The sequence below is a fragment of the Mus caroli genome, chromosome 13 (genome assembly GCF_900094665.2).
Source record: "Mus caroli chromosome 13, CAROLI_EIJ_v1.1, whole genome shotgun sequence".
In the NCBI taxonomy this organism is placed as follows: Eukaryota; Metazoa; Chordata; class Mammalia; order Rodentia; family Muridae; genus Mus; species Mus caroli.
This window is the reverse complement of record NC_034582.1, coordinates 70,858,050-70,873,277: the sequence shown is the minus strand read 5'-3', so window position 1 is coordinate 70,873,277 and position 15,228 is coordinate 70,858,050. Positions and strand designations below refer to the sequence as shown.

The following is a 15,228-nucleotide window of genomic DNA, read 5'->3' as shown; positions in this document are numbered from 1 at the left end:
AAATACAGTAAATACAGTAAATACAGTGAGTCAGCTTACTCAGCCACTGCTTGAGAATGTTGGCCAGCTTTCAAATGGTAGAGTCCTCTCCTCAGCCACGCCCACTTAGCTGCTCCAGCACTTGCCTTCTGAGTTACTGCTGTCAAGATAGCTAAAGCAGTTTCCTAATGAGAACATATCAATGTCAGGGATGCTAAATATAAAAATACAGAACAATTATACACAAGATATAGACACATTTTCGGTTCCCATTTTTAGCTCCCAACTTACAATGAAATAATGTAAACTAATTTTAATTTAAAAAATGAGAAATCAGGAAGTTAGCTAGAATAGAAGGACCTGAGGCCAGATCTGTAGATCTCATGTGAAAGCTGGGGGTGGGCAGTGCTCCAGAAACCCCAGCACTGAGGAATGGGGATGGGGACCAGACACAGCCCTGAAGCTCACTGGCAGGTTAGCCTGGCTGAACCAGTGAGCTTCAGGCTCGGTGAACAGTCCACTCTCAAAACGTAAAAACATAAATCTATCAAGGAAAGACACCTGACAATGACCTCAGGCCCATACACTCATGCACATATACCCATGAACGCCATGCATCCATGTGCATAGCCATGTAAAAGCACACGTGGAAAACTGACAAGTAATTCAGTATCTATCTACCAATGAAAAGAAAATGTAGTTTATAAACAAATACAAAGATATTTCTATTTTACCTACGAAGAAAAAGAAAAACTAATGATAACTTTCAGTTAAGTATATCATAAAAACCATTTCCATTTATTTCCTGGGGTAAAAGAGTAAGAGACAAAAGTGGTCATGAGACAGACCGTGTCTTCAAGCTCCAGGCTCAGGTCAACTGCAGCAGCTCCAGACTCAGCATCACTGTCATCTAATTCAAAAGCTTTCCTGTAACACCCTCGGGCTCTGTTTCTATCTCCAGCCACATCTCGGTAATAATGGCCTAAGTAGCAGAAAACTTTACCCATGTGTGCATCCAGTCTCGCAGCCTTGAAAATAAACATCAATAATGTGGTATTAAAAGTTTGTCTCAATGCATATAGTATATATATATTGACACAGCACACTAGTTAAAAAAGAAACTATTTTATTAAAAGTATAGCATTATGCCAAACAATCCTTTAGTGTGAAATTTAAAACAGAAGGGAAAGCTGGCCACAGTGCCTACAGAATATAGACACAATAAATAACTAACGGTTCTTTGATAAGACAAATGTAAAATTAAAGCCATTGTCAAATTACTATGCTCTCCTAAGAAAATCAAAATTTAAGACATAGATGCTAAATGTCTATAAAAACAGGAAGCTAAAAATATAGACTCATGGACCACAAACTACAGAGTCATCAGCTAAAACAGTGTTTCTTCCACAGTCACCAGGCTAGACTTCCATAACATAGATTTCCGAAACAGATACTTTTATCCTTTCAGGATTTGAATTTTTACCTAGAAGACCCCACAGAATGCTTTCACAAAACCTCTTCTGAGACATGAAATGCAAAAAGATACTTCAGTAACTAGTCATTTTAAATAACTAATCTGACACCATTTGATTGTTTAACCAATCTCCACTCTAACCAAAACACTTAGCAGTAGTGCTGGTTTACCTTTAGAAAGTGGGTAAGAGCCTTTGTTCTGTCTTTTCTTGTTTCTTCACCCATGAACCAGTATGTCAGTCCAAGCTGGTAATGATATTCAGCAACTTCAGCATCTTTCTCAAGTGCTCTTTGGAAACTAAATCACCAAAGGGAAGTGAAAAGGAGTATTAAATGTGTAAATATGGGTTTGTATGTATAAATGTATGTGTGTGAATGTATGTGTATGCGTGTATTTATGTGTGCATTGTATTTGTATGTATGTGTATATGTGAGTGTGTGTTTGTGCATGTGTTTATGTATATGTATGTCTATGTGTGTATGCACACATGTGTGTGAGTGTGTGTAAAACATAAAAGATTCCAAAATATATGTATACATGTACATGTGCATGTGTGTGTAAAACCTAAGAGACTCCAAAATAAAACAATCAAGTTAGGTAATTCAAGAATCCCAAATGTGGGAGCTAAAGAGATAGCCCAAGGTTAAGAGTACCTGCTGTTTTTCGAGGGGACCTGGGTTCCTAGTACCAACACAGAGGCCCAAAACTGTAACTACAGGTTCAGGGGGTCTGACACCATAACCTGAACTCTGCACTACCTGGCACACATGTGGTAAACATATATACAGGCAATACACCCATAAGCAGAAAATAAATAAACAAAAAATTCCCAAATTTAAAACATGTCACGACTCCAGAATTTAGACTATAATAAGCAAAAAATTATGTTATTGAAGAAGAGCTTTTAAGAAGCACAGGGCCAGCCAGGCAGTGGTGGCGCATGCCTTTAATCCTAGCACTTGGGAGGCAGAGGCAGGCAGATTTCTGAGTTCGAGGCCAGCCTGGTCTACAGAGTGAGTTCCAGGACAGCCAGGGCTACACAGAGAAACCCCATCTTGAAAAAACAAAAACCAACCAAACAAACAAAAAACCAAGCACAGGGCCAAATATTACATTGGCTAACTAAGCATTATGATGAGCTAGTTAGATTACAGAAAAATTTATAATTCCTGTGCTACAAGTGAAATTAAACACACACACACACACACACACACACACGGCACAGGGATCTAAAATGAGACCTTCATCATGCCCATTTCAAGTTTTTGAGAGTATGTAGGATATTACTGGAGCATAGAGTCTTACCTTACTTCTGCTTGCACGTAGTCCTTCTTAGTAAAGTGAACCCGACCCTCAAGAGTGTGAGCCTCAGCTAGATCAGGGTAAGAAGTTACAAGGTCTTCCATGATCTGCGGAGGAAATACCTGTCAACTCCATAGCCATTAAAAACAAATGGGGGCTGGAGAGATGGCTCATGGGTTAAAAGTGCTGGTTTTTCTTCCAGAGTCCCAAGTTCAATTTCCAGCACCCACATGGTGATAACCATCAGGAATCCCATGCTCTCTCCTTGGGACCCAGGCACAAACATGGCACAGGGACATACATACAGGAAAAATACCAAAACACAAAAAAATACAACAAAATATTTATAAATGGCTCTTGAATTTTATTTCTTAATTGGGTGTTTTGTTTACTTTTTTTATTTTATATTCAATTTTACTCTATTTTTGGTTCCTGGGACCAAAGTTAGGGCCTTAAACTATGTAACAAATACTGTACCACTGAGCTAAATCCACAAACCCTCTTTTAGACTTCAAATAGTTTTCCACTTGAATGAAAAACACCAACCTTTGTAGCCTTGTCCACAGCGCCTGTGTTCAGACAGGCGAGGCCTTGGAGAACCAGCAGTCCTGGGGTATTATCTACGTCAGAAATCTAGATGGAAAACAATGGATATCTGTTACAAGTCTCTCCAGACAGGTTGGGGGTATTTACTCTACTTAAAGAAGAACCACAGAAAAACAAGGACTTACAGAATTTAGTCATAGTCCCATCACTACCAAGATTCTGAGTCTTTATCATTCAATTGGGAACACTTCAAATACCCAGGAAAGTTAAGTCCAGCAGCCTTGCATTACCCACTACCCAGCTACAGAGTTATAAACTCAGATGCTCTGTTTTCCCAGGAATAGACCCACCTTTTGCCATACCCCTCAGATGAATTTCAAACAAATGTCAGGTATCACTCATCTGTGATACTTCAGCACACACACTTAAGATAAAGTCATTTGTAAATGGCAACCTTACTATCATTCTCAGATACAAAGCCAACTGTATGGCTCTCGTAGCACCAGATTTCCTAGTTGCACCAGGAAGAATTTGAGAGACTCGACTTTAGTCAAAATTTAACTAAGGTACATATATCTCAATTAGATGATAGCTCTTTTAAGTAACTTTTAAAGTATAGGGTCCCCTTCTGCTTCTCTGGTTTCATCCTTACAATTTAACTGACAGTAGAGTCTATTTGTCATAGTGTTATAACTTTACGTTTTCATTAAGTATGTTCTCATGCTACTTGACCTTCTCACTGGACCCTGTGTCAACACGTGGGGCTGGATGCCTGACGTGATACGGGTCTGATGTTCTCATGATAATATGCTATTTGTCGTTGTTGTTGTTGTGGTCAGACTATCTTTTTATCTATGGAAGCCACTGATCCTTAACACCTACATCTCTTTATTCACTAAAGATTATACAATGGAGATTTCTGGTCTATCATAGGACTTTTCCTTATCATGCAGAATACTTAAACCAAGAGAAAGTTCCCCTATCTGTTTGGCTATATGAGGAGCAGTTCATAGGGAGGCAGGACGAATGCTTTCACACTTTACTGTGTGTTCCTTAGCATTAGCCAGTGATGTTTTCAAAAAGCTGTTCTAATTTTTTTCTTTGTGGTAGCATCACACACATTGGAACTTAAACACATTTAAGCATGGTTTCCCCTCAGTACACGTCCTGTTGCCCTCGGTGGACAGCTACGATCCTGTGTCTTCTTAGTGTGGTTCGTTTATCGTTTCTTTGTTTTCTAGCATGACATGATGTTTTGCCCTCAACAAGTTTTCTGTTTCAGATATGGACTCTACAGTTTTTAAAGAAACTTTCCATTATGTTTTCTGGAAGGATGGGGAAGGTATTGGAAAATTATCTATAAAGCATCTACACAAGATACATACTGAGAAAAGACAAGGACAGTATAAGATGCTAAGTTTTCTAAGCCAGGGTCTCAGTGTAGCTCAGGCTGGCCTGGAATCATCATGTACCACAGGTTGACCTTGAACTCATGACCATCCTTCTGCCTGAGCCTCTGTGCTGGGGTACTAGGCATGAACTATCACATCCTAATACTTAAAGAGTTCTTGAAGGAGGCCAAGGGCTGATGTCACTTAAAGAAATGACATAGAATGTAAAATCCTTTGAAATACACAGAGCAATGACTTAAAAAAAAAAAAACTCGCAATAACTAATATATCCAACATAGCACTAAAGGAACAGTGTTGCTAAAACTCATGATCTGCCCACTGTGTTCTCTCACTAAGGATTTTCAATAGCCTGAAGAAATCAGTTCCCTCCTTTAAAAGCAAATCAACGTCTGAGGATGAGGCAAGCATTACATTTTTTAACATGAAGCTATTAAGTCATCAGTTGATCAATAATCTATAAAACATTTTCTAAAGAAAAAAGTCAAAGTCCTAAATTGTTAATAACCAAGTAGTGCTATTTCAAAGGCACAGAAAAAAGATGGGAGAACAGGCACTGAGACAAATTCCTTGCAAGAAGTACTGAGGGATTTAACCACAAGGCACACAAATAGCAAAGAGTTTCAAGAGTGAAAGATAGATACTAAACTTGTGTCTGTAACTCAAAATGTATGGTGGTAAACATATGAATGGGAGAGACGGCTGGTGCCCAGTACCTGGAAGCTGAAGTTGAAAGGGAAGGCTCAGACTACGTACCTGATCAAGGGTACGGACTGCCTCCTCCGAAGATGCACCATCTGAGAGTTTAAGCAAAGCCTCTGCTTTCAGACGAAGACAGAGATTCCTCTGATGAAGACTGCCACCTGATGCACCAACGTTATCTATGGTCTTCAGAGCTGACAAGATTAAGGACACAGGACTTGAGCTCTAGTGATTCAATCTGCTTGCTTTGTAAGAACGGTATAGAGCCAGTGAGACAGCTGGCAATGGTGCTTGTCTAGCTCGACAGCCTGACTGCAGTGCCCAGGACCGTATGGTAAGAGTGACAGAGTTCTGTAAGTTGTCCTCTGACTTCTTCACTTACATTATGGCATGTGTACATGTATACATGCACACATACAGAGAAAGCAAGGAAAGAAGGAAGAAAGAAAGAAGGATAAAAGAAAGGAAGGGAGGGAGGGAGGAAGGGAGGAAGAAAGACAGGCTAAAAAAAACAAACAAAACTTTTAAATAATGACATGATGGCTCTGCAGTTAAGAACACTGGCTGCTCTTCCAAAAACCCTAGGTCTGATTCCCAGCCCCCACAGGGCAGCTCACAATCATCTACAGTTCTTGTTCCAGGGGATCCCATGTCCCTTCTTCTGCCCTCCACAAGCAATGCAGGAAATGATGCATAGACATACATGCAGACTTTCTCATACACATATTATAACAAAGGCTACTAGTCCTCTGCAGCTAGCAAATTCAGGGCAGTGGAAGAGGAGAGAAACTGAATTAGAATCCACTGTCAAATGCAAGGTTGTCAACTAACTGGGTCAAGGACAAAGAATTATCTCTCATCTATATCTATGACAGTAAGAATTCATGAAACTCCTAACCATACCAGAAAGTTCCTTGTTGAAACATCAAACATTCATACCTAAGCCCACACCTTAAAGCTAAATACACTAGCAGACATGCATACAGGTTTAGCATTGATTTCTCTTCCTCAGTGCAATTTAAATCAACCACAAATTTAATATAAAAAAAAAAGTCCATCATTGGGACAATAGTATCTTTCTCAAGTTCCACTAAGGCAAACAGCATTGGTCCCCCTTATGTACAAACACAAAGTCCATCAAGAATACCTTGATTGCAAGAAAGAATAGCTTCCTTAGGTCTGTGCATTTTGACTTGGGCTTCGGCAAGATGACACCACCCAGCTATGCAGAGAGGGCTTTCCTTCAAGCCTAGAAGGATAAGGTAATCACAGATACTATGGGTTCCAGGAATCAAACTCATGTCCACACATGCACAACAAGCCCTTCCTGACTGATCGACCTCCCTAGCCCTAGCTGGCTAAAACCACAAATCAGAATATAATACAATTCCTGTGCTTAGAGCTTTCATGGGCTCCTGCTGTCCTCCGCAGCATGCAGCATAAGCTTTTTAACAATGCTTGTTAGGCTATGCTCAGCATCATTTCCTGTCCTTCCCATACCCAGGCTTTACAGACCTACAGAGCAAGTTTTCTTCTTTGCTCTGCCAGTCCATAAATGTATTCTTTGACCTCACTGTCTCTCTCCCACACACAGTTCATCAACTTTCCTCACTCTGTCAGGCATATCTCAGCTTGAATGTAAGTTTATCCAAATCGCCACACCTCACATGACTTCGTTTAGCTGCTCTACTTCTAAGGCTTCCTCAAAGTTTCTCTATTGTACAAAAGCAATCACTACGACACATAAAGTTGAACTTTTCCACACTCTTACACGGAAGAGTTGAAATTTAAACCTAAAAAGCAGGCTCCAGAGTATGTATATATATTTTCGTATTAGTTTATCTCCTTACATGAGGCTAATAGTCCCTACAGACTGATTACCTATACACCATATTAAATGCTACACACTGTACATTCATTACCATCTGTTAGATGACTAACAGCATCTTCATACTTCTTGTCTTGTAAAGCTATAATGCCTAAGCCAATAAGGCCTGGACCACTTTTTGAATTCATTTCCACTAGCTTGTAACAATACTGGTGTCCCTCACTGGTCAGGCTCCCTGAAAGGAAAAAAAAAAGGCATTATGAGCATATATATATATGTGTGTATATATACATATATATACACATGTATGTGTGCAAATACATATATACATAAAACTATCAATATCTAGATATATAAATGTCATACTTCATACATAATTTACCAAGTCCTGACTTAAGGAGCTAAAATCATAAATAAAGCAGCAAATACAGAAAACATTAATGACTCATTAACACGTTTAAACACTGGAAGTAAAACTACTTTACATTACACTCTGAAACTGAATTCATGGTCAGGAGGATTCAGGTGAGAGGCCTATGGCTCCTAGTGCATCTGTCATCCTACAGATGATTAGAACAATTCACTGGAGCATAAACTCCCTGTGTCTTACCACACAGATGAGCATCTACCCAACCCCTCTGTCACCGTGACACAACTTCCCATTCGGTTCTACCCAATACCCACCCTTAAATGCACTTCAGGAATACTTGTTTTGTTGTTTTGTTTTGCTTTGTGAGACTGAGTCTTATGCAGCCTATGCTGGCCTCAAACTTGGTGCAGATTAACTCCTGCTCCTTTTACCTCACCCTTTCCAAGTGCTGAGATCACAGGCATGCAACGCCATACTCAGCTTTTAAATCAGTGTTTTCTCATCAGTCAGGATAATCCTTTCACTATGTCTTTATTATCCTTCACACACACACACACACACACACACACACACACACACACCTCCTATTCCTCTTAATCCCCCATCTGAAGATAAAGCCCAGGCCTCTTGCAAGCTAGACAACAACTCTCACTTACCAATCTGCTACCTTTCTAAATGCCCATAGGATGATACTGGGTTTTATTTTGTTTGATAGTCAGGGTTTTATACACCATTTAATTTTTGTTTCTGTTCTATCCAATTTACTCTGTGGAAAGCCGTGCAGCGAGCAATCGCTGTGGAGAGCCGTGCGCGTGCCTCGAGCAATCACCATTATAAGATGGCGCTGGCCTCCGCTGTGACTAACTAGTAAACAAGCCTTGTGCGCAAGTGCGAGAGTGAATCACTCCTAGTCACTGCCCATTCTCGGGGTGTAATAATGGTGTGATGGGCGAGCAACGAATCAAGAGCTGTCACACCACATCAGGTGTTTGATAGTCACGGTTTTACACCATTTAATTTTTGTTTCTGTTCTATCCAATTTACTCTAAAGCATTGTCTAAGTAAAATCTCAAATCCATTTTATTGCAAATAAGTAAAGGAATGCTAGGTAGATATGCATTTTGATGAATCTTATGTTTGAAAGTGTCTCATTTTTTCTTATCCTGTAATTCCGACTGATGGAGGAAGGAAAAGACTCTATCAGAGAGATCAGTAAATTTACATGTGAAACTCTATATCGATGGGCTTGATTCCAGAACCATGTTTATACAAAAACAAAACAAAAACAAAAACAAAAAACCACCATACTATAGGCAAATTCATGCTTACTGAGGAAGCAGTCAGTTTTGCAAAAGAAACACCCAAATACTAACCTACACCATTTGAAGCAGACAAAGGAGAAAATGGTGCTAAACAGAACTGGAGACAAAGTAACCACTGGTCACAAATTCTCTCTCACCAGCAACTATAACAGCCACAAAGGCCACATCCTTCTGGCACACACTGAGTCTTATGCTAAACTCTGAAAAAAACTGGATGATTCTGAAATAAGGTTTCCTATGAGATGAGAAACAAAAATGTGTATCTCCTTGTCACCACAAGGGTTGATGGCTGCCTTGTCAATCTTGCCTTCCAAGGGCTTAACACAGCATTTTTCATGTTCAGTCGACCCTTCTTGCAATGGTCCAGAGAAGACATCACCATGATCCTCCTCCTGCTCCTCTGAAAGATTGCTGCTCCATCACAGGCTTCGCTTTCCCTGCTTTTCCCATAAAGGGTTCTTTGGAAAGTCAGTTGGATGGTGTTTGCTTGGGCAAACACGTGAAGGAACATTTTGTTAAAGTGAACACAGGTGTGAAAAGCTAAGGCCGAAGGAACGTTTGGTGAAGCAGACACAGGAGAAAGGATGTTCTGCTAAAGCAAGAACGTGAAAGGACACATGATGAAGGATTCTTTGCTAACTACACACATGTATTGGTCTGCCTTACACTGCATACTTGACACTTCCGTGGACTGAGTAGATACATGTGCCAAGGCACATGCCGAGACAAGGCACATGGAGGACACATGATGATTGGAGAGTATAAATAGGACTCCATGAAGTGACAGAAGGAGAGGTTGGCTTACTGGCACAGCTAGCTGTACAAACCTTGTGGGTCTCGTGTCTTTGTTGATCGTCACTTCCCTGAGAGGCACGGCTGAGAACTTCTCCTGGTCCTTCCTGCTGACTCGAGCCGAGCCAAGGCTGAGGCCTGGCTATCTCTGCTAGGTCATGTAACAGATGTTGCTAACCCAACTGGACTGAACTGGACTGCTGGTATCTGTGAAGTGTTTGCGAGTGGCTCAGGCTACCACGGCTGACCTGTAACTGAACTGCTGAGTTCCAGACAACACAGACGGGAGCTGCTCCAAACAACCTTACTAAACAGTTCCATTTCTCCCCTCTCCCTGCCCCATATCCTTTATTTTCCACTGCCTCTGGTGGGTGGTGGGCCACAAGGAAGGGTAAAGCATTTAAAAGCCATCAGTAAAAATAGGTTTTGAAAAAAATTAAAGTTACAGTAAAGTCCCTCAATTACTTTTCTTCTTAAACGTCTAACTACTTCAATTTTACTACATCATTATTTCAACTCAATTAACTGTAAAGGCCTTAATACTAGTTTTCTTGGTCATAAAATCAGTTACTCAGTCTATCATAACAGTCTACAATATATTCCTTTCTGAAATATTCTTTCCTGTCTTCCCATTAGCCCCACTTCTTGATCTTTAGCCTTTTCTTCCTCTTCTCTAGCCAGACAGCACTGCCCAAAAGCCATCCTCAGTCCATTGCCCCTCAGTCTCTCTGATGTCAACCTCTCCACTGATTTCCAAGCTACATGCATAGCTTTAGTTTGCAGATTTCCCATTTACAAACAATTGATGGGTTTTGACTATTTTGAAAATAATGTTGCCCTTCCCTATAAGACACTGAATACATTTTTCCATTCATCTTTCTTTTCTATTACCACATTATATTTCCACTCATTTTTCCTTTGTATCATGGTATGATATTCCAAGCTCATTCACTTATTCCTGAGGTCACTTGGTTTAATCACTCTAGCCTATTGCAGACCATCCTAACCCCCTGTACTTCATAAAGTAATTCACTCTGATACTTTTGGTACTTTTTCATGATAGTTAAAAATACTCTTTGAAATTAAGAAAAAGATCTCCTTACTTGTTGATGGAAAGTCCAAGACTAGAAGTATGATCGTCTGTCTTCATACAGACCAGAACTTGAGGAAGGGTGATGAAGGAGAGCAGAAACAGGCAGAAGCAGAAGAGGCACAAGAGCCAAGGTCTGCCCGGAGTCCTCCCTCAGTTCCCCCCAGAATGCAGCCACATTTCCTACTATGACACATGTGAGTAACTCATACAAAATGTTCTAAGTATTCACCAATTTTGCACCCAATTGAAAAAAAGATTCATTGCACAAGGAAAGCTCTGAAATAATCACAGCTTGTGAGTGTGTGCAATTTCCAGTCTAGTCTCATCACTCACTTTTGTGAACCTGTTTATCTCAAGTGAATAAATGCCTATGTAAAAGTGTATTCCAGTCACCATACAGCATGCTATTCAGCACAAATACAGAGGACAGAGGCCAACATGAAAAACCACGACAGTCAGTCTGCACCAATACCAGTCTAAGTCACAGATAGACCTGGCTTCAGATGAGCCAATTCCTATAACTCAGCTGAGAATAGTCATCTCTCTCTACCAAGAAAGTCTGAGAAGCAAGAACATGATGCACATCAGACATACCTTCCAACTTGAGCACTCCAGTTCACTTACAGACCAACAGTTCACAATGCTGAAGACGTTATAAAAACAGATCATCACTATGGCATTAACATCAACACTGTGAAACTCAGTGTTCCAAAAACCCTTCTCATAGGACTCAAGACCTCATTAATATAATCCAACCTATCCAGTCAGAGAGGTTTCGGTTATTCCTTCTGTATCTCGTGCCACAACTCTACACCTTACATCTGCACTACCTGTCAGATCTCCTCTATCTAATGTCAGAGAAAATTCAAGACATACTTCAAGTCCCACCACCAAAAGGACTTCACTGAATTAAAAATAAATAAATAAATAAATAAACTTCACTGATGTACCAGTAGCTTTATAACCTACAAATCCTGAATCACTCTACTTTCCTGTATTTGTCAGACTATCTGTAAATAGCAACATTACACAACTGTATTTATGTCCAGAAACGCCAACTATGTATATATGTGTGTGTGTGTGTATATATGTGTGTGTGTGTGTGTATGTATGCATGTATATATGTATATATATGTGTATAGTATTTTATACATAGTAAACAGTGTTTAATTGATTGCAATATCACACTTATATAATCACACATCTCTGGGAAGCAATATAGCAAACTTACCTGAGTCAATTAAATACAAACAAATCACTTCTAGTGGGTACTGTACGGTAGGATAGATAGTTATCATTTCTTCACAGGCCTTCTTCAACTTAGTCGTCTCATGAGGAAACTTGAAAATAAAAAAGCATAATAAAGTGAATCCTGTTAGCAGGAAAGTATATGCATAAGCATTTGCATAACTGGAGATGCATGAATGTCACTTACTTTAGATAAACACTGAATGAAATTCCTGTAAAGTACTTGGTGATCTTCACTGGGAATGTTATCTGCTAAGTCCAGTGCATTCTCAAATGCAGTTAAAAGCTGAAAGGAACCAAAAAGCTATTATGTAGCATACTTAATGAAAAATGTGGTGAACGCTAAAATGAACTAAAACTCCTTTATCAGAACTAAACCTTCAACTGTCTGGACCTCATAATTCTTCCACTTGGTTGGTTGGTCAGTTTTGTAAGGCAGGGGTCTCAGTCTGTCATCCTAGCAAACCTTGAACTTGTGGAAATCCTCTTGTTTCAGCCTCTCAACTACAGGGGTTACAGATAGAGCCACCACAGTCTGATTAGTCCTGACAGTGCCACTCACCTGGGTACGTGCTTTCAACCCAAGCACCCCCCAGTTACTCTTTATAGAAGCACTTGTAGTCACACTCGTAGATATGCTGATGACCTCAGTGTTTCTTAATCCAATCAAGTTGATAAAATTGGTCATCACAACCGAACTCTACCATCTCATTACCTCAAAATGTTATCGATGGCAATTTAAATATAAAGGCTGTAAAAATTTAACTATTCAAATAAGGGTAAATAAGGGTAATGATCTTATAACAAAAAAAATTTTCAACTTAAAATTATATATCATAGTTATATTTTTCAAATAACAAAGCAAGAATTCCAAATGGAAAAATATGTAACAGTTTTCTCTGAGCACTCATTAAACTTCATCCCTTATCTTTTTAATGATTTATCTGTTTAATACCTAGAAATAAATTCTTAAAAGTCTATTACTAAGGACAGAGAAAAAGGAGTTCTAGAGAGAACGGCAGTGTACAGGTGATGAATAGGAAAAACAGGGCAGGGACTTGGATTAGGGAGGGAAAGAGAAGAGTGGGGAGGAGGGAAGGAACATTAAGAAAGCAAATTATTTTTTATTTATCCAAAATTAGATATAGTGCATATATATATGATATATATATATATATATATATCTTATATATATCTTAAATGAAGTTAAGCTGACAATATTTCCCTCAGGAGCCATACTCTATCTAACTAAAACTCTAATAACAGGTATGATAAACTCCCTTTCGGTGTTTCGGTACTGCAGGACACTGCTATTGTCCTTGGCTGCCGCTCAGAGGCTGAAGGTAAGTCCCTGCTGTTGAGACACCATGCACTTTGGATACAAGACTTGGAAGATGAGAACTCGATCTGACTTGAAAGTATCTTCCCTGAATGCTAACTCTACTGAAGCCTAGGAATCCCAACAACAAGAAGCCTGGCAAGATATCCTAAAGATGCACTGGAGGCACTCATACCTTGCGGATAACCAAGATCTGCCTAATTGGACTTAAGGGCTGCTCAAAAGGAGGGAAATCATACCTAGTACTAGAAACTTAATCGACTACTCAAGGCCAGTAAACTATGGATCTTAGAAAAGAACCAGCACAGCTCACTATCTATAAAATACATGTAGTTCAACTCTCACTGGAGAAGCTTCTCTTTGTATCAGAGGCCATTAGAGAAAACCACAAATGGTCAAAATGCAGAGAACAGCTGACCTTGGGGTGCCTAGCCTAAAGAGATACATCTCTTAACACAACATCTGCATCTGAGGCTCAGAGAAAACTGCAGAAGAGAGGACAGAAAGATTGACGAGCCATGGGAGTAGGAAATCTGCTATAAAACTGTGTTTTATAGAAGCTACAGGGAAGCACATCTCTGATACCTCAACAATATGGCTGCTGGGAGAAGACCTGAGCAAAGAAACCCACCATGGTAACATGGAAGGGGGAAGTCTCATGGGCCCCCATCTCTAGTCAAACAACTACAGGTGACTAAATGCTGAGAGTAGGAGTTGACTTCTCCAGGATGGTGTCCCTAACTAACCAATTAACCAACTCAACACCAAGTGGTCAAGGGCTCCTATAGGTATAAATGTGTGTATGCACGTACATATCCTATAAGAATTAACATTTATGCATATATACATAACAATGATAACAATTAAAAGAAGGCCAGGGATTTCAGAGAAATTTGGGCGTAGCATGGAGGGGTTGGAGGAAAGAAAGAAAAGGAGAAAAATGTTGCAATTATATTTTTAATTTTTTTAAAAGGACTATGAAAAGTATAGGAGGTAAGGAGAAAGAATAAAAGGTTGTTGGGTATGATCAATGAATGTTTTATGTATGAATGTCATAAATATGCATGGTTAATACATGTTTATTAAAAATTGTTAGATACTGTGATATACTTCTGTAACCCCTAGTATACAGCAAACTGAGGCAGAAGGATCAAGAATACAAGCTAGCCTAGGCTGCAATGATGAGACACTGTCGCAAAATCAAAAACAAAACAAAGACGCAAACAACAAAAATGTGTGTGTGTGTGTGTGTGTGTATGAGTGAATGTGTATATGTGCATATATGTATATGTGTATGTGTGGTTTGTGTGTGTATCTATGTGTGTATATGTATGTTTGTGTATATGTGTGTGATAGTGTGCGTTGTGTGTGCTGGTATGTGTATAAGTGTGTATCTGTGTTGTGCATGTGTATATATGTCCATGTGTTTATGAGTGTGTATTTATGAGAGTATGTGTCTGTGTGTACATATTTATATGTGTGCATGTGCATTTGTGTTTGTGTGGTTTGTGTGTCAGTCTGTGTGTCAGTCTCTCTGTGTGTGTGTGTGTGTGTATGTGTATTAACTGGAGACAGAAGAGCTCTGTGCTCAGCATGATCCTAGAATGTGTAGTACCCTAGATTCAATTGCCAGCATAGAAAGAAAAACAGGAGGAAGAAATAACGGGGGGGGGGGTATGAAAGAAGAAATGAAAAAGGAAGAGAAGCAAGAAGGAAGAGAAGGAATGAGAGTGAAATGGGGAAAGAAGAGGGGAGGGAAGGGAAAGGTGAGAGTGGAGACAGGGACAAAAAAAAAAAAAAAAAAAAAAAAACAGAGGGATAACA

General features: G+C 39.6%; 1 protein-coding gene across 6 annotated transcripts in view; it reads right to left on the bottom strand.

The window, feature by feature from the left end:
* Ttc37 (tetratricopeptide repeat domain 37) overlaps positions 1-15,228 on the bottom strand; it is an 89,456-nt gene that overhangs the window by 57,145 nt on the left and 17,083 nt on the right. For all 6 annotated transcript variants that reach the window (XM_021180671.2, XM_029468331.1, XM_029468334.1 and 3 more), the window contains 10 exons: positions 12,253-12,351; positions 12,049-12,157; positions 7,335-7,475; positions 6,560-6,661; positions 5,467-5,606; positions 3,302-3,388; positions 2,759-2,862; positions 1,624-1,750; positions 828-1,007; positions 40-164 (listed from right to left, as the gene is read on the bottom strand). In XM_021180671.2, the coding sequence (XP_021036330.1) occupies positions 40-164; positions 828-1,007; positions 1,624-1,750; positions 2,759-2,862; positions 3,302-3,388; positions 5,467-5,606; positions 6,560-6,661; positions 7,335-7,475; positions 12,049-12,157; positions 12,253-12,351 (1,214 nt within the window). The remainder of the gene's footprint in view (positions 1-39; positions 165-827; positions 1,008-1,623; positions 1,751-2,758; positions 2,863-3,301; positions 3,389-5,466; positions 5,607-6,559; positions 6,662-7,334; positions 7,476-12,048; positions 12,158-12,252; positions 12,352-15,228) is intronic.